We start from the raw sequence: 20,629 nt of genomic DNA, 5'->3' as shown, positions 1-20,629 counted from the left end.
AGCAAGTCAAAGAAACAGCAGGTTGCTCAATCTATAGCTGAATGATCTTCACTGAAATGCAAGTTAGAAATGCCAGCCACTGATAAAAGTGCACCAAGGGCTCTCGCTAGTCGCCAGTGCCCTGACTTTCTCCCACCCTTCTCGGCAGGTCCTCTTGGTCAGCTTCTTAGGGTGCCCAAATCACCTGAGAATGCAGAATTTCAGGGCAAAGCGCAGGGCACAGTTTTCTCATGGCCTGGCCTCTCAGCATACAAGGTTAGCCTTGCAATTCCTACTACCTTCCATTGAGGGCAAAGCAAGTACTTTGCCTAGTCTCGGAGCTGATTTCCTGGTTCAAGTGATTAGTGCAACTGGAGCTCCATTCCCAGGTGGAGTTTTCAAACCTCCTAGTTAGCTGCCTTTGCCCTTGAACACTCAAGAAATTTTCTCCTCAGCTCTAGTGTTTCTTTTGATCCATCCTTCATGTCAACTTCTTCCTTGTTCAATGTTCAGTCTCTAGGCTGTCTCTTCCTTGCTTGCTTCCTATTAGCCAGCATTAAACCAAACACAAACATGTTCAGATGTTTTAGGTGGTGACTGCATACCTGGGTACCTGTTAGCAACATCAGTAAAGAAAAGTAAAGATACATAGGTTCCCTCAGCCTAGGGGCCGGTCTTGAGGGCAAGACAGCCAGCAAGGAGAGGAGGAGGTTGGTTCCTCTGGCCCATGACTGTCCCAGCCTCCAAGGCACAGGTGAGTACATCATCTGCTCTCCCAGCTCCTCCGAATCTAATCCTTCACAATCTTTTCAGCGGTTGTTTTTCTAAAACACAAATAACGTGAGTCACCCCCTTAAGATCCTTCTGTGGCTTCTCATTGCTTAAAGAAAACTCTTCGACAACTGGATCCTGGCTTGTCTCTTTCCTCTTCAGGATCATCAGTCCCTACCTCTTTTGCCTTACTTCAAGCAGGCCACCAATGCACATGATACTCACATTACTCCTTCTGCCTGGAATGCCTTGCCGCACCCATTCCACTGCTTTAACACCTTGAACAGCACTTCTCCTGGGATGAACCTTTTCTGACTCTCCAGTCAGATAGACATGTGCTAGGCACTGGGTCAGCTGCTAGGGAGGAATGCTGTGCCTGGTAGCTCACCATTCACCCTCCTTCAGTATAGCCCTTGACATGTCATTCTCCACTCATATGGCCATGAGCCATGCATGGGTCCACAGTAAATGCAGAAGACACCTGGTGATTGAGCGGCATAACCCATGATGGAATAGAAATCAAGGTCAACATAATATTTCTGTAACGACTCTAGCAGTTTAGGTTGGGTTAGGCAATATCCTCTTGTTAAGATTGGTATCAACTCTGAGAAATATTTTATTCAGTTGTAAAGTCCCAGTTAAATTCCTTTGTAAAGCTGGAGAAATAAAGTCTTTGATTAAAAACTAAAATTTCCCCAGGCCTCTAAAGAGGGGTGGGGGAGGGGAGCAGGTGTAGAAGAATGTCTGATCTGTCATATTCTTTAGTCAGAGCCATAAACGTGTTTGGGTAAGACAAAGTGATGTTCTGATAACATTGATAAAAGTAACTTTAAGATTGGGTCACAGGAAGCCCAAGATAAATGCAGAGAGGAAACAGGTTCTTTTTGAAGTAGCCTCTTCATAATCATTTTCCCACACATGTGTTCAACTTCCGAAGGAGAACTGAATACTTGATTTGCTTTGCAAATGAAACAGCTTAAGAATGAGACATTCAGATAATCTTATAGCTTGTTTAGAAGGCTCACTTTAAGTTTAGGCTGCAGCTTCAGAACTGTGTTAACAGTTCCTGTAGGCACATGCGAACTGAGGTACCTTAGGCTGGTACTTGGGATTTTTATTTTGCTCTGTTTTTAGTATTTGAATTTAAAACAGACTCTCAAGGGTCTTCATAGGAAGGCGGGATGAACAATGACCTCAGCAGCATCCTGACAACACAAGCAGCAACAGGCTCCCTGAGGGTGTGCCTCAGTGGTGTTGCTTGGTCAAAGTGAGTATCATAGCTCCAGAATTCAACCGGGGAGGAGGGGCAGCGAGTGCGACGGTGCACTACTGATTCTCTTGCTTACACTATGGCAGGCCTCTAATCTTACTTTCATATTCTACACATGTGTAGCAGTTTTACACCAACAAGCAGTTGGGAAGAGCGAGAGAGCAAGATCTAAAATGGCCAGAGGAGTCCCCTTCTCTATACAAAAAGCACATTTTTGTATAGAGAAATCCTTTGAAACTTGCCGACAAATCAAAACTTCGTAATGTCCACTGTGAACTTCTTGTGGCTGCCTAATAATCAATAAGTGTTTGTGAAAAGAATGCATCATTAACAATAATTCAAGCAATATTATGGCTTGAGATATTTTGAGCAAATTAAGTTTTTGAAAGAGATGATGATACTGTCACCACTAAGATATGTCTTTTATCTCTTAGTGAGATACATTTTCCATATAGACTTGTTTCTGTTCTCAAATACCTAATGACAAGGATAATAAAACTTAGATTAAATTTTTTTTGGTGAAAATAAATTTTTATCAATGAGAAGCATTTTTAAAAACATCTCTCCCAGGTTTCTGTATCAGGATGACTTCTGTTTAAAGGCCCACAACATTAAGAGTTTCTGGTGCAAAACTACACAGGCTTCTCTTAACCTCATGAAATTGAGATGTCAAGCACCAAGAACCTGCTTATTAATTATTAAGATCAAGGTGGATGCAAACACAAAAACAGTTGAGTAAAGCAGCAGACCACAATTACAGGCATTAGGCTAAAGATTTTTATTTCTTACTTAAGCGTGCTGTATGTATACATACAATATTAATATATACAACTTGAACAAATACAATTTATACATAAAATACAGTGAAAGTGTGGCTTTTGAAATTAATGCAACAAACTCATCATACAATTTGTAATTCTGGCCAGTATACAGTATTGTAGTAATGCTATTGAAGTTACTGATGATTTCAATTAGACTACAGTAGAAGTTCAAAGGCACTAGGAAGATCTATGTTTTAGTCTAGCATTTATATCAAAGAGTAACTAAAAAGGAACACAGATGCATACATTAATAAACTGGGCAGACACTGACGTACTTAAATGTAAACTCTACCCATCCTTTAATTTACAGCCCTGCAGGAAAGGGAGGGACTTTGCTTATGATAACAGTTAAGGGAAAAATGTTATTAAAAGATGAAAAAGAAACACAACAAACTAAAGCTACAATCATAATTAAAAAAAAATGTTAGTTGAAGTAGCACCACCCTCTCCCCCAAAGTAACCTTAAATTTCGTGCAGCAAAAAAAGGTCCTTTTTTCTCAAAAAATAGATGACACAGCATGTGAAACTGATTCTACTTGTGGGACGAACACATGGAGGTAAACCTCCCACCTTAATTACCCTACACCTCACAAGAATCTAAACAGAAATGGGGAATACTATCATATTTTAATATCTCAGTTATTACTACATATATTTGCAAGGTTTACTAAAGAACATACCACAAACAACATTCTACCAAGGCTCCTCTTAATAAATATTACTTTTTTAAATTAAAGAGAAAAAATCGCCATTCACATTCAATAACCTACTTATATGTGACACTCATTTTAAATGTTTCTTATTTCAAATAATGAGCAAATTTATCTATCTTTTCATGAAACTAACACTGAAGTTACAAATATTTCATTTGTGGACAATGACACAAAGTAAATGTGAAGGAACCACAGGACTGCTATGATTGGAGCTAAGTGAACAGCTTTAACGCTAGGTTCCCATGCTTTCACATGGGGACTCAGGCCTGGCTCCAATATCTAATCTTGATATCAGTTCTAATGTAATGCTAAAGCAGCCTATTTTTAAAATTTATCAATGTTTTGACTTTTTATAGCTTTCTTTTTGTTACTGCAGTGACATGGAAAAGAAAAATATCTAAGATGCTGACTTAAATTTTCCTTAATGTTTTAAAGCTTAATGCAAAAGTTATCCCTTTTCTATTAAATGGATGGTTAAAGGCTAGACCTGTGGACTTTAAAAAAAAAAAAAGACATAGTCATTTTTTTTTCTACTGGTAAAATTAAGATTTCTCTAATTACTAATAGACTTAAATGTGCATCTATAACTCCCAAGATATTCTGGTTACACAAAGCTTTTACAAGACATAAGTTCACCTCAAGTCTTCACAGTATCTAAACAATGCCCCACAAGGTTATAAATGTCTAACTATCTTGCACATCACAAAGAGAATGCTGTTAGTTAAATCCAATTCTTACCTAGAAAAAATTCACCATACATAAGATATTTAGTACATCACCTTTGAAATGTACTTTAAGTTTATGGACACATTTTTACACAATTCACAAGTATGCTACCTTCACTCCCATTCTATACATAGCTTTGTAATTGTAAAACAATATTTAACCAAACTTACTAATTTATGCAGTCTTAAAATGTGTAGCCAATGTATTTCAGGGGTGATTACATAATTTTAAAACTCATAAAAGATAAATATATATATATATATATATATAGTGGTTTTAGAGTAGCATAACTTAAAAAAATAAAAATTTTACAAGCAGCCAACAAAAAAACAATAATTCTATCTATGACAACTTTTCTTTTTTACTATAAAATAAAAATAATTTTTATTTTAGAGGTATGGTCTAATTGGAATTGTCAATGGAAGAAATTCAGGCAAGACTATTTTCTTTATAAAATAAGAAGAAAGACAAAACAAAGTGTTTTAAAGGCAAAGAATTAAAAGGTATTTTTCCTGCTTTGGTTGTATTTTCCAGAAAACGGAGATCTTTCTCAATTGGGAGAGACAGAGCAATTGCCATCAAAATTTAGAAGTCAGACACAGGAAAGTATCCATTAATCAAGCTTCAAAGTGAATTTAAAAAATAATACCTACAGAGGCAAATATTAGTGACCAATATTTAGCTTCTTAATTTTCTGTAACTGGGTGACTCCTTTATATTTAGGTACAAATTCAATGTTTCAAGAAACATGAAATCAAACAAAATTTTTGACCTGAAGTTAAAGTGGCAGAAAAGGTCAAGAGAGGTCCAGATGAAACATATTTTCAGCTTTTGTGTCTTAAACATGTATACTTCTAGACTATCAAATCGTAAAAGTGTTCTATAGGTCAATAAGATCACCCATCTCATACACTAAATGCAATGAATGTGAGTATAAAAATTAGAATATATTTTAGAAGGCCAGGTGGGTGTTAGGATTCCATTATTTCTTAGACATGCAGCCCATATATTCATATGTAACAGGAAACCACAGGACAACTAGACCTGCAACTTTCTATGTGCAAAACAGGACTTATTCTTTTTTTCTATTTTGAATATCTGTCCAGTTATCTAAATAGATAGTAGTTGAGTAAATCACTAGTAGACTTATGTATACATTTAAACTGCAACTCTCTATAGTATGAACTGCTCCTTCAACTTCCCTGCACAGTGTAAGTTGAAAAAGTAATTATGACAATTTGAACAATTACCAGTGGTACAATTTTAATGTTATATTAACTTAATATATATGGACTAAAAGATATTAAGCAAATTATTAGTTCCAGTCTTACTCCATGATTTACAAGTTGCATTACAGGAAATTACACAAAAGTCTTCAATGTTTTAATTAAATATTTTATCCAGGCATGAGAATATCACTAATTTTTATTTTGACTTTAAGTCTGTAACGTTTACTGAAGTAAAGAGTCAATTACAGTTTCAGGCTTTGCAGAACGCTTTCTGTTTGGAGAAGAGAAAAAGAAAACATGAATGCTTCCCTAAAAGACAAAAGTACAAACACTTTACATTATGTAATAGATAATATCAAGCAGCCAGAGAATCTAGAAACCAGTCAAGGTTTGACATGCTATGTTAAGAGATCAATTAATGCCTGCCTTTTCAGGCTAGGGCAAGTCACTTAGAGTGAGCCCAAGAGCATGGCACTGCACTCCACCACCCACAGTGATGAGGGAATGAGTGAATGATAAATCAGACTAGACAATGTGGATAGGCCAAGTGGTCTGCATGCCTGCCAGATTTGAACTCCTTGATTATCTTTTCTGGAGTGTGCTAAAGGTTCCAGCTTATTCAGTGAAAATCAGAGCCACAAATCACCTGAAGCAACACCTCATAGATGACTGTGTAGGAACTGATGGAAATGCTCCATTAATGTATCATGTTTATTGCAGTTTTGTTTAGTACACTGAACTGTGTGTTTCTAATGAGGAACATCACATCGAACATTATCAAGTAATGTAACCTAATATCAAAAAACCATTTAATGTGCATATTTGTCTGTATTTATGGCCATGTACTGTTTTCACAATACAGCAGGCTAATTCTGGTACACAGAGGTGCTGGGTTTGGCTCATCTAATGTTCACTCACATTTTTTTTTTAGACTAACAAAAAAGTACATTATTTTAAAATGAGCATTCTGAAATCTATATCCAAATATCTTATTATTTGCTTGGCTGTTTTAAGTCCACATAGTTTCTTAAAAGTGACTAAAAACAGAGACTTCATATAAATAATTCTTATTTCTGGTTTCTCCTTTGACATAGGAAGATCCAGAAACAATGGGCCCTGTTCCCCCAAATTCACTAGAAACAGGGTAGCAGCTACTCAGACCACACCCTGTTCCATTTTATCCCAGCATACCAATGCCTATTTTTCTCCTACATTGAGGCCAACTGTCTTACCATTTATCATCACACTTGCCTGTTACTTTTTTTTTAATAACTGTAAAGTTAGGAGGAAAACACCTCCATTAAAAGTGAAAAACTTAATGATTAGAGGAATTTGTATTTCTTTGAACCAATTTGCTTCATTTATTAATAATACATGCATAGCTTCCTTTGGCATATGAAAAGCTTTTCATGTCTGACATCTAAATGCTGGAGAACGTAAAAATTTGTATACTTTTAATATGCTGATTTCTCCTTCCAAAATTTATAAAAGTTGGGTTATACCTATAAGATTATGTAACACAAAAACATTAAAACTTAAGACTTTTGAGTTACATGTAGGGTGAAGGCTATGTACTCAAAGTAGGGAAAAATAAAAGCTTATTATTTCCTATCATTTTACACTCAAAGTCTTACAGTCAGTTTGATTAAGCTGAACAGTATTTGATGTAAGGAAGGAAGAGAATAAACAAGCTCCAGCCCAGCAATTTCATATCCTGGTTTCCCTGGGCTACATTACAATACATTTAAACTACTCAACAGTCAAAACTAGACCACAAAGGAGAGGGAATGGTAGTCAGAGAAGTTTTCTTTAACTGGTAACTGAGGAAATCAAGGTTCCTGAGACAATGTTCATGACAGAAAAATGAATCAGTTGAATACAATACCTTGAGAGTCTAACCAGGCAAATTAATTTGCATCTCACTAGAAAAATTAATACAAAGATCGAGGAATTTGCCTTATTACACATTTGTAAAGAAGAAAGTAAATTAGAAATAAATTCTACTAGTCAGGAGGGCTAAAGAAGTTAGACCTTATTTCTTTAGCCAGGTCTTTATTCACTCAAATCCGAACTACATAAGGACTTGAATTATTTAGTTAAATAGTTATCATGTTAATTGGGCTTCCCTTGTGACTCAGCTGGTAAAGAATCCACCTGCAGTGAGGGAGACCTGGGTTCGATCCCTGGGTTGGGAAGATCACCCACTCCAGTACTCTGGCCTGGAGAGTACTATACCCCCTGTACAGTCCATGGGGTAGCAAAGACTTGGACATGACTGAGTGACTTTCACTATCATGTTAATTAAATTTCCCTTCAGTTCAGTTCACTTCAGTTGCTGTTGTGTCTGACTCTTTGCGACCCCATGAATCGCAGCACGCCAGGCCTCCCTGTCCATCACCAACTCCCGGAGTTCACTCAGACTCACGTCCATCGAGTCGGTGATGCCATCCAGCTATCTCATCCTCTGTTGTCCCTTTCTCCTCCTGCCCCGAGTCCCTCCCAGCATCAGAGTCTTTTCCAATGAGTCAACTCTTCGCATAAGGTGGCCAAAGTATTGGAGTTTCAGCTTTAGCATCAATGTACCTAATTTGAAAATCTCATTGCCTTGGCTCGTGGAACCCAAAGACAGTTCTTACCTTCTCCCAGTCTTTGGCCTTGCTTTTCCCTTTGAAGTCCGTGGCCTCTCTAATTTCATCAAGGACTGCCGAAGGCTTTCCTCAGTATAGGCGAGATACACATGAGAAAGGTCCACTTCAAAGGGCTATATAAAGGAAAGGAATAAGACATTCTAACACACAGATTTGAGGGAAGATTTAAAATGCTGAATAAACTCCTAGAAAAAAGCCAGAGACAAAACCAAATAAATATCTACAGATATATTTTTCTAATGCCATATATCTCAAATGTATTCACCAATCATTGGTGAAGAAGCCCTGACCCACTATAAATTCCTCAGTAGTAAATAAAAACCGTTGGTTTTTCCCTAAAGCTGCTGCTTTCTCTTGTTAACCTAAGATTAGGACCAGCTTTGAGAGGGACAGACACATTCTAGTCTCTAAACAAATTCCCAAGACCCAGAGAGGTGGTGAAAGAGTTTCTGAAGAGGACTCCATGCCCCTCTTGTGATACAGAAATGATAAGCTGCCCCCATGACTGCAGGTAAGCAGAACTGTCCTAATAATCACCCGATTCTAGAGCCTCTACTCTCAAAATATAAGCCTATTTTTCAGCAAAGCTGATCAACAGATATCATGATAACACAATTTAGTGACCACATTCCTATAAAGAATCAACTGTAATTTGTTTTCTTTTTTAAAAAAAAAAAAAAGCACTCTTACATCTTTCTCCTTTTTATCTGGAACTGGAGTCTGCTTTCTCATGTTATTTCCTGTGTAGGCAACACATTTCTCAAAAAAGGAAAAAAAGAGGGGGAGGAGAATTATCTTAATTAGCAATTAATACTATGAATGAGGTAAATTACTATGAGATATTCTGATGGTACACTCATAAAACATTATTTGAGGGATTTCCCTGGTGGTCCAGTGGTTAAGAATCTACCTGCCAACGCAGGGGATGTGGATTCAACCCCTGGTCAGGAAACTAAGACCCCACACGCCATGGGGCAACTAAGACCCAACACAGTCAAAAAGTAAATAAATAATGTTTTTTTTAAAAAAGAACAAAACATGACTTGAATGCTGGGACAGAAAGGTAGACCCAGAGGTCATTTGGTCCTACACACCAACCAATACCACCATCTCTCCTGAATATTCTGTGTTGTAACCTTTAATCATCTTATCCACCCTAGTGGATGATCATCTGATTCATCCTCTGGACCAACCTCCCCACTGTGGCCAGCACAACTCCCGTCTATAGGAAGTATTCCATTAACTGTTTCATAAAAGGATGAAGGTTAGTACTCACTAGCTGCCATTCTCCTATGTCTTCATTCCAATGGACATAGTTTTCAATCATTTCCTTTTAAAAGAGTCAAAGATGATCTACTTTTAATATTTAGTAACATTTAAAATACTGACTTAAACATGGAACTAAAATCTTAATATATTAAGTGAAAAAAGTTAAGTTTCAAAACATTATGTATTGCATGATGCCCTTTTTGGGCTTCTCAGATGGCTCTGTGGTAAAGAATCTGCCTGCCAATGCAGGAGACACAGGAGAATGAGGGTTCAATCCCTGAGTTGGGAAGATCCCTTAGAGAAGGAAATGGCAGCCCACTCCAATATTCTTGCCTGGAAAATCCCATGAAAAGAGGAAACTGCCAGGCTACAGTCCATGGGTTTGCAAGGAGCTGGACATGACTGAACAACTGAGCAAGCACATGCGATGCCCCTTTTATAAATTTAAAAATATATACCTTCAAGGAATATAAGTAGATGCAATTAAACTATATAAAAATATAAAGCAAGGAAATAAAGAATTTAGGATTCAGGATGGTGGATACCTTGAGTGTGAAGAGGTAAAGGGACGGAAGAGGGGAGAGAGAAACCATTTGGTTAAAAATAGGTCACTATAATGGTCCTAGATTTTGTTCTGGGTGACAAGTTAACTACAAAATAAGTAAATAAAAGGAGGCCATCCAAGGACCATCAAGGACAGTGTACTGTGAACCAAATATTAATTCTGAAAGAAAGAAAGAAAAGAAAATTAAAGAGAAAAAGAAAATAATATTAAGCTTAAATTGACAAATTTCTTAAAACTGTACACAGATTTAAAAGAAAGAAAAGGAAAAGAAAGAAAAAAAATTAAAGCTTATATTTAGACAATTCTTAAAACTGTACATAGATTTAAAATAAAATTTAAAAATCAATGTTAAAGTCTACTAAAATGTACTGGAAAGAGTATTTGGTGAAAAGAATAATAGAGGCTCTGATTTTAAAATTATAGTAGTATTCAGAGTTAGCATCTATCTGGAGATGGATGGTAGTGATCATTGTACAATATTGTGAAGTACTTAATGAAATGTACTCTTAAAAAGTTAAGATGGTAAATTTCATATGTCTATTTTACCACTTCACCTCAAACGCACAGAATTAGCATCCATAAACAGGGAAAAAAAATTAGCACAGGAGTTCTGTTTATTTTATTCATAGGATAAAGAATGTTGAAAAAACAAATAGGACCTATGCCTTTACATGAATTACATGAATCTGGCCTTCCTCCTAAGGAATGAGGAATTCTTGTTCAGATACTTAGTTACTCAAACGGAGAATAATATATATATTAAGAAAAGTTAACAGCTGGAGTGAAATGTGATGGAATTAAAGAAAATTTTATCAGCAACAACTGAAATGTAAATATTTACTGCTAATTAAATTAGAAATTGCATTTCTTTAGTCCTTAACCCCAGCCAAATGACCTAATATTTAAGTCAGAGAACTTCCCACTTACTTGATAATCCTGAGGTATAAAGTTATCAATAATAAGCATCTGAAGTCTCAGTTCCCGGCTAAGTTGTCGAATGTTCTCCAAGAGGCCTTCAATTTCCCTCTGATGTTCTTGTTGGAGATCAGCCATCTACCAGAATCAATGAAAATACTAAGGACAAGTAAGATTTTAAATACAAAACAATTTCATCTGACAGGGCAGTAGTCAAGGAAACTTTGTAAAAGCTTACCCAGTTCTTTCACAAAAATAATGGACAGAATATTCTAACACTATCACTGTCCACTCCACCACATTAGTAGTTAAGGCTGAAATAAACTATTTTTACTAGCTTAACAGATGAAATTTAAAATTGCACATAAAGGTGAAAATTTTATTTCTGTAAAATTGTAAGCACACTTTATGACTCCTTTAGGATTCTTAATCATACTTAATCAAAGCTAAAAAATTCAAACAACAACAACAGGTAATTTCTAAGAGATCAACCTCTGACTTTGCAGCCATCAGCATAGTCCAAACTTTCTTTAATTTCTTGGTCTTTCCTTGTGCTTCTTCTTGCAAACTGGTATACTTTTCTTCAATATCCAAGCGTTCTTGCTATGACAAAAAGTGGTGAACTTCAGAATAATTTTCTTCATTAAAGCTTAATTAACAAATGATATAAATGTTTAGCAAGTATTATCTTTCAAAGCAATCCATAGATATGCTTTAAAATTTTATTAAGACTATAGACGCTCAGCTTTTCACTATAAAAGTAAATACCTCAGATGAAACATCAACCAACAATAAAAATTCACATCACCTCTTTTTCCTCAAGTTCTCTACGAAGTTGCTCTGCTCTTCTTCTCCTTTCTTCCAGTTCCATGTTGGATTCTTCAAGAAGTTTCTCTTGTTCCTCAGCTTTTGCCAACAAATCAACACCACCAACAATTACCTTCTTCTCCAGTGCAGATAATTTCTCTAGCAAAGACTGATGCTCCTGTCTGTTAATTAAAATGAGAATACACAATATCCATCAATTATGTACTATTCTACTAAATTTACCCAAATGTAACAAAAATTTAGATATATAATTTCATAATAGGAATGTAATTACATCTCTCTCAAATTACACAACTGGGTAGTAGTATTGCTTTTAATTACAATTCAATTTTCTTGCTTATGCATACTGTAAGAAAAAACCCAGAAATTTAAATCACAAATTCATCTCAATTCAGTAATACTCACTGGGCCTTAAGAAGATCTTTTTCCCGTTTCTCTAACTCAGCTCTAGCCTTGTTTCTTTCTTCTTCTTCCATGTCAAGCTTTGTTTCAAGTGCTTTTCTCTCTTCATCAATTTTTGCTTGCATTTCAACCATCTTATCTGGGGAAACTTTCTTTTTACCTGTTTGAGTCATTTAATTGCAACAATCACTTCAGAGTCAGTATTTCAGACATACACATTACCTTCAAAGATACACTCCTCAAGAATACAAAATCAAATCTCAACATTTTAAGGAAATCAACTGAACAGTATTTTTTATTTCTACTTATTATGTTCCTAAAAGATTTTTTAACTGCTAAATGCAAACTGTTATCCAACTGTGCAATGATAACTAAGAACAAAAGTACGTAAAAGAGAAAATGAGACGAGTAGGAAAAGAGAGAGATTAACAGGAAAACCAAATAAATAAAAAAGCAAAGATCTCTGTATCCCCAAATGACATATTTCACCAAAAAAGCAGTATCATTATTTAGGTACTTTTTTCTGATAACCAGGTACAAAATCAAGTCACTTCTCAAAACACATTCCCACAAAATTTATTAAAATGAACAAATAAGTAAAAGTCACACACAAATCAGACAGAATTTATATCAAGTCGTTTTTAAGACTGAATATATCTCCAGAGGTTTTTAAAAATTTTACTTGATAAAATTACTTGAAAGTATTTTATTTCATAGCATACTTTTAAAGGAAGTAATGCTATACTGATTATGTAACAGTTACATAGTAATTAACCAGTCATTTTTTAGTTGCTGAGCTGTTATGACATATCATCAAATCTTAAATGAACAACTAAAGTAACTTATTATGTCAAATTCAGGATCCTAAATCTCCCTAAATCAGATTAAACATTTCAAGTGTGAAATATAAGTAGAAATATTATCAAATAATACAGCTAGAAATATAATTTCCAAATGACTATTTTGATTATAATGCCTAACACAATGTTTTTTATATATATATATGTATAGTAAATGTTCACTAAAGATTTAATGAATTTCAAAATCATGAAATTAAAATGAAAAAGAAAAAAAGAAAAACCAGCTTATTAAACTCGTTATGAAACCGAATTAAAGATAATTCATTTCTGGTAATACAATTTCTTTGAAATGTACTTTCCTTCAGAAAAAACAATCAAATTTTTCGTAGAACTGGTCTGAGGCTCTCCTGAAAGCTTTCTGTCATTCTTAACTTCCTTCCCAAAGGACCACAGAAGAGTGTAGAAGAATTTATAAACTGTTAATGTCTCCACCCAAAAACTAACCCCACATGCTGACAAGGAAAGAGAACTGAAAGATAAAGATGATGGAGATATATATATATCTGAATAAACTCTTTCAGGAACCACAAAATGATGAATCATTCACAAGCTTTAATTCTTTGGGTTAAAATCATATAAAACCCCCAAAGGTTTAAAATACATTACCCTTCACTTCTTCAGAAATGTAAGTCCAGAGCAAACTAAAGCCACAAGATGAATAAGTTAAATAAAAGAGTAAACAAAAGCACTGATCCAAATTCATGCTTTGGTGTGGTGTGATTCATTGCATCCCAAAGTCAGGTTACAGACCTGACTCTATTGGCTTTTTTAGCACAATCACCTGTATTGAACACTCTGAACTATACTGCTAGAAAGTAATATTAAAAAGTAATTTAACTCTTATTCCCAATGAATTCCTAGAAAGGATTTCCCATCAGTAGTAACTATTTCTTAGAAATTTGAGGGGGGGAAGTGTAAGTTCAAGTATAAAGTAAGTGTATGCGCTAAAATAATTATGATTTCCTTTAGACTCTAAAATTATGGTAAAGAAAAAATGAAAAATATGTTAAAAATTGTATGTGTGAAAACTGTATGTGTATAGAGGAAATGGTCCCCTCAACACACGTACATTCATTTTTTAGGCTTCTAGGGTTGCAACTGTGTTGTTAGTTAAAAATACATAGTTTCCAAATGCATTAAAAAGCAGCTAAATAAGAAAATATATGTATGTGTAGAGATACAAAAGTACATGCCTATTGATGAATTACTACTATGCCTGAACTGCTTCACTTATTCAAAATTATTCAGGTAATATTTTCAAACTGATGTTTTAGCAGCAAAAATCTTACTGTGTCCTCACAGCATTTTCATAAAAATGACCATATATACATAGTTTCAGTTTCAAAAGTCTGATATTTAAGTAATATATTATTTTAGCCAGAATTAGTCTGATGAATTGCATTTACTGTAAGCTAAATGTGCATATGTAGCAACTTTAACAAGGCACTTAAAAACATGATATTATGAAAAGTCACTTTTGGATTTTTTTTTAAGATTTTAAAAATATATTAATGAATCAAACCAACCAACCAACCAATTTAAAAAAAAAAAAAAAACCTTCTAAAATTGTAAAAATTTAACACAAAGTTTCAGGTAAAAAAAATCTAAAAAGAATGTTAATGCCACAGAATATTTAACTGAGCCAAAGAGGAGTGATAAATATTTTAATTCCCATCTACCACATCCTCTAACCAAAACTGAGGTGAACTTCGGCAAGGCAAAATTAAAGGGAAGAATTTTAGGAAGTGTTATTGAATTAACTTCATTTTCATTACATGAGTATCCATGGCCATCCATAACCAGGCATTTGAGTCCTTGGTTTAAAAAAAGGAGGAAAATGCTTGTATATGAAATCATTTATATTTCTAAAATTTGGCTTACTAGGTCTTTAAGAATTGAGAGAAATGATTATGCCATGTGGTTCTGGTGATATATTTATTTTTATTGCTTATTTTGTTAATTAGGTCTAGAATATACAATGTGTCACTGTCAAGCTAGTAGTTCAGAATTGTTTCCTTAAGAAGATAATTTGGAAACTAAAATGTTCCTAATACCTTTGTTAATAAAAACTGAAATAAGCTTTTTAAAAAAGAATTGAATAAAAAAGGAATTTAAAAAATGCTAAAGCTGAAATATACTTTAAAATACAAGACACATACTTACCTTGTAAAAAAATGAATTAAAAAATTGTAATGTGGTTAAATAAAAGTTCTCTATAGTTTAAATAATTGTACCATGTGGAGTGCAAATCAATCACACCAACCTGCTTGATCTTTCAACAAGAAGTAGTAAGCAAATCGGAGACAGGAAGCATATGCACAGAGATGAAGAGGAAAAAAAGAAAAAAACATTATTTCTTTTGTAAAACAAAGAAAAATGTATTATAGCATTTATTTATAGTATAAGTATAGGAGTACAATCATTATACAAACTGAAATAGATCAGTTTTATGCAAAAAGAAAAGTATATGCAACATAATCAGAGATGATAATTTAAGCAAGGACAGTAAGATTAATTTAGTCATATTTCTAATCAACCTTGACTCCCAAACTTGCAAATATAACAGTTGAGCAACAAATAGAGGACATGGAATTGGGAACCTGCTAAGACCTGGCAAGTAATATAAAGAGCAAAACAGGAAATAAAGCCAATTTTAAAAATTAGTAAGTTAAAAGTAGCAGAAGTCACACTGTCCATTTTCAAAATTTCCCAATTCAATGACCTCTAATAAGGATACATTACAGGTGTGCCCCCCTTTAAGAAAATCGAACGCAAAACCTTCAACCAACTAAACAAATAAACTGGAGAAATTTGCAGTGATCATGTAACTAACAGAAGCACTTAATAAAGAATTTTTAAGGACAGCAATTCTCCCAATACAACTGATTTCCCAACTTGATTTATAAGCATTTTCAAGAAATGCTTATTGCATAAAGTGAAGTACACCTGTACAGTAACAAACTTGCATTCAATCTATTAGTAGATTGTTAAGGGTAATTATAATGATTCTATAGAAGTAAATGATCAATTGATGATTCAAGCAAACAACACCTAAAAAAAAAAAAGGGCCATTCATATTTTTAAAAAGGAAGGTACATACAAGTTACACACAGCAACCACATGCTGGGGCAACCATCTTTCCACGTCATCAACATACCACAGTGCAACAAAAGAACTGAACATTATACACTAGGTACACAAAGAGTAACTAAAACTGCTTGAACTACAATTCATTTCATAACAAATTTTCATGTAAATACCTTTTAAGAATTAAAGTAAAATTTTAAAACAGAAAATTAAATTATAATACCTCCCACTCAGATATTTTCTTACATTTAGCAATTTATAATACAAAATGAGACTTCTATATGGTTTCTAAAGCAATGTTATGTCTTTTGAGTTAGCTTATGAAATTAACTGTCTTGAAAAAATATAAGGACAATAGAGAAAATAATTCCTAATATTCTGAGAATTCTTCCTCTAGAAAGCTAAAAGCATGAGAACAACAACCAAATGTTTTTGTTATTAGTTTTGGAAAGGTAAGAATATATAGATAATGCTTTAAAAAGCAGTAAGCTGCAAGCTAGTACAAGAAAGCATCAATTCTCTTTTCTTCTGAAACTAAAATATAAATAAAATTAATAATACTTGTCAAAATTATGGTTTAAGAAAAAGCTTTAGATTTGAAATAAGACAGATCCTGCACAATTTTTTGTGGATCTGAATTCTCTAATCATAACATAGAAAGTTTCTTAAAATCAATCAGGTCATTTAGAAATAGAGATAAATGGTAATTTGATATAAAATACCATTCAATTTATCTTTACTTGCTTCAAACTTTACATTTTTCTTTATTTGGGAGCTTTTGGTCTTAAGTTACCCCTAAGAATAGGACGCCAAAGCATAAAATCTTTTAAACTACAAGATATGTTATAATTGGCACCACTGTACTTCCAAACATAATGTGTACCTTATGAAATTCAGAATTTTGTTATTATAGATAGGTCCCTTACACTGACTAGGAGTATGACGAAACATGAAAAGGAACCTTAAGAGTTATTCTCCTATACAGCTTACTAGCTCTCTTTACATTATCTCAACTGCAAAAGCATGAATCTCTCTTCCATTGTCTCAAACATAAGCTTAAGCATATGTTTTAACAATTATGGTTAACTGGAAGCAATGAAGAGGGGAGGAAATATCACCACATGCTTTGTTTTACTGAGAAGTCCAACATGTATTCTTTAAGTCATGACAGGGAGCGGTGCAGCATTTCTCAAATGAAGCCCATGAGTTATGGAAAAGCCAAAGCTCTGTTAGAGAATTTAAGAGCTACCACTCACTAGGCAAGAACTTATCCAGAGGTTTCTCTATGACAGAACATGTGGAGTCTGAACTACTGCTGCTGCTACTGCCTGGAAGACAAAGAAATGAGCCCAACGGGAACCAAAGAAAGAGGAACAAGAAAATGAACACATACACAGAGAAAGAATTTTAAAGGACAATCAAGTTTTGTATTAAAGAACCAAAACTTACTTTCCCTTAAAATCAGTCTTGGCAGTCTATGTAGTATTCTCTAATTACAAAGCCATACAGGGGAATTAGAAACTGTATTCCTTTAAGTATCCACTGTAGGCAAACCTCACTATTCACTTAAAGTATAGTAATTCAGAGGTTTGGAATGACAAGAATAAAAAATAAGTCACTTGGTGACAAATAAGTCTATTTAAACCATTTACGTTGATAAACTAACAGAACTGAGCTTAAAAGTCATGCACAGTTAAAGTTATAGGAATGATAAATTACCCTTTAATACAAACAGTTTGGGTATGTCTCCAATTTCACTCTTTCATCTCCAAAACATCAAACTATCAGATATACATGTTTAAAGTTTCACAGAATTTAGAAGGCTTACTGAATTTTTGAAAATTTCTAAGCCTTGAAGGAAGATGTTACTATTAAATATTTTAATATAGTAAGTAAGCCATGGCATTTTTCTAAATTCAAATTTTCATTTTTAAACAAATCTATTATCTGTTTCAGCTTTGAATAGCTTACTCTGAAAAAATATGTATGGACACAAAACCGTTTTTCTAAATCAAGGGTCAGTAATCACTTGCTGTAAAGGGACACAAGATAAGTGCTTTAGGCTTCACAGGCCATACAGACATATGTGAAGACAGCTGTAGACTGTATGTAAACAAATGAACATGGCTGCTTAATAAACTACATTTACAAAAACAGGTGGTGGGCTGATTTTGGTCAGCAGACTACTTGGCAACTCTTGCTCTAAATTATATTTTTCCTGCCTTTTGAAGGACTCTCTATGGCTTTTAAATTTGGGACACCTGATCAAACAGTGATGAGTTATTTTCAGCAAGAACATCTTACTAAGACAAGCAAAATATGCACCAGCTCGAAAACAATGATCCACATTAATGGAAGAGAGTTCTGAAATAAATACTCAGATAGAAAGATCTGAAATGTAGCCCATTATAATGTTTGTCTTTCTTTTGCACTGTCATCTATATCTTTATCACAATATACAGTTTTAATTGATACTTGGAAACGAACACTCTGTTAACAGATCAGTACATTTTATAAAGAAAATACATTTTGCATGCTATTATATAATAGAATCCTTCTACAAATTTATTAAAAACTCAATGACTTTTAAAGCTTAATCATATTTGAAAAAAATTCACATTATCTTAACTTTCTAAAATATTCAGATCCCTAACACAGATAAAAGTCCCCACATTAAAATCCCACATGAAATTTAAAAATGGAATATCCACTATCACAGATTTTTATAATTCTAAGTAGTATAAAAAACTAGAACATACTGTATGCTGATTGATCTAGAAATAACAGATCAGTATAGGAAGAAAAAATAATGCAAAGTTAACGAGGTATATAGCAAATCCTCTGTTCAAACTGCTACCACAATAAAAAATAGCAAAATAAAAAGCATGTACTCAACAGCCTTAGGAATGTTAAACCGTCATTAGGCAGCAATTTCATTTAATTTCTAGAACACTGAAATGAACTTACTCCTCCTTTTTTTCCTTTTCTCTCCATCTTCTCCAACCTCACCCTCTTCATCATCCTCTTCCTCTGAACCGCTGATATCAGAGCCTGATATTTCTTCCCCTTGAACAGAAATTTAATACAATGATATTTATTCTGTACCAGGTCACTGCCTATTCAGGAAACGCCTGTATCAACTTTCTTCATTAAGTTTTTGTGCCCGAAACAAACCTTATTTTAATATTCCTAGAGAGTATATCAGATATGTTAGCCTCAGAAACAGATATGATATACACAGAGGTTTTATTTTTAAAGTTCCTAAAGAGAACTTATATGCAGAGTACACCATGAGAAACGCTGGCCTGGAAGAAGCACAAGCTGGAATCAAGATTGCCGGGAGAAATATCAATAACCTCAGATATGCAGATGACACCACCCTTATGGCAGAAAGTGAAGAGAAACTAAAAAGCCTCTTGATGAAAGTGAAAGAGGAGACTGAAAAAGTTGGCTTAAAGCTCAACATTCAGAAAACGAAGATCATGGCATCCGGTCCCATCACTTCATGGCAAATAGATGGGTAAACAGTGGAAATAGTGGCAGACTTTATTTTTTTGGGCTCCAAAATCACTGCAGATGGTGACTGCAGCCATGAAATTAAAAAACGCTTACTCCTTGAAGAAAAGTTACGACCAACCTAGATAGCATATTGAAAAGCAGAGACATTACATTGCCTACAAAGGTCCGTCTAGTCAAGACTATGGTTTTTCCCGTGGTCATGTATGGCTGTGAGAGTTGGACTGTGAAGAAAGCTGAGCACCAAAGAATTGATGCTTTTGAACTGTGATGTTGGAGAAGACTCTTGAGAGTCCCCTGGACTGCAAAGAGATCCAGCCAGTCCATTCTAAAGGAGATCAGCCCTGGGTGTTCTTTGGAAGGAATGATGCTAAAGCTGAAACTCCAGTACTTTGGCCACCTCATGTGAAGAGCTGACTCATTGGAAAAAGTGAGTTAACCCTAACCCTAACCCCAACCCTAACCCCAACCCCAAGCCTAACCCTAACTTTGACCTATTCAAACTTTAAAAAGACTCTGATGGTTGGAAGGATTGGGGGCAGGAGGAAAAGGGGACGACAGAGGATGAGATGGCTGGATGGCATCCCTGACTTGATGGACGTGAGTCTGAGTGAACTCCGGGAGTTGGTGATGGACAGGGAGGCCTGACGTGCTGCAATTCATGGGGTCGCAAAGAGTCGGACACGACTGAGTGACTGGACTGAACTGGAAAGAGAATTTAAGACTTTGACCTATTTAAACTTTAAAGTGATTAGTTTACAGTTTTAAATGTTACATGTTAGAGGTATTATTTCAATGTTTGAAAAATATGATCACTTTTGGAATGCATTTTTTCCTCAGTTTTCTGTTTAAGATTTCATTTATTTATTTTTATAAATGCCACATCTCATTGGCTCATTTCTTTTGCTGCTTTATTTTTTGGCTGCACTGGGTCTTCATTACCATGTGCAGGCTTCTCCAGTTGCAGCTGGCAGGCTCTAGAGCACGTGGACTCTGTAGTTATGGCGCACAGGCTTAGTTGCGGTACGTG

The 20,629-nt window shown here is 34.6% G+C and overlaps 1 protein-coding gene across 5 annotated transcripts in view; it reads right to left on the bottom strand.

Moving 5' to 3' along the window:
* Positions 1–2,774: 2,774 nt before the first annotated feature.
* The window catches only part of KIF3A (kinesin family member 3A), a 94,460-nt gene continuing 76,605 nt past the window's right edge, over positions 2,775–20,629 (bottom strand). For 3 of the 5 annotated variants that reach the window (XM_070793190.1, XM_070793188.1, XM_070793191.1), the window contains 11 exons: positions 19,051–19,149; positions 17,340–17,411; positions 15,260–15,268; positions 12,140–12,296; positions 11,715–11,895; positions 11,399–11,509; positions 10,919–11,044; positions 9,434–9,487; positions 8,848–8,916; positions 8,146–8,270; positions 2,775–5,780 (listed from right to left, as the gene is read on the bottom strand). In XM_070793190.1, the coding sequence (XP_070649291.1) occupies positions 5,732–5,780; positions 8,146–8,270; positions 8,848–8,916; positions 9,434–9,487; positions 10,919–11,044; positions 11,399–11,509; positions 11,715–11,895; positions 12,140–12,296; positions 15,260–15,268; positions 17,340–17,411; positions 19,051–19,149 (1,052 nt within the window). In that variant the 3' untranslated portion in view covers positions 2,775–5,731. The remainder of the gene's footprint in view (positions 5,781–8,145; positions 8,271–8,847; positions 8,917–9,433; positions 9,488–10,918; positions 11,045–11,398; positions 11,510–11,714; positions 11,896–12,139; positions 12,297–15,259; positions 15,269–17,339; positions 17,412–19,050; positions 19,150–20,629) is intronic. The other 2 variants (XM_070793189.1, XM_019964556.2) reach the window with 2 other exon arrangements.

The sequence above is a fragment of the Bos indicus genome, chromosome 7 (genome assembly GCF_029378745.1).
Source record: "Bos indicus isolate NIAB-ARS_2022 breed Sahiwal x Tharparkar chromosome 7, NIAB-ARS_B.indTharparkar_mat_pri_1.0, whole genome shotgun sequence".
NCBI lineage: Eukaryota > Metazoa > Chordata > Mammalia > Artiodactyla > Bovidae > Bos > Bos indicus.
Note: the sequence above shows the minus strand (reverse complement) of the source record. Positions and strands in the feature narration are given on the sequence as shown.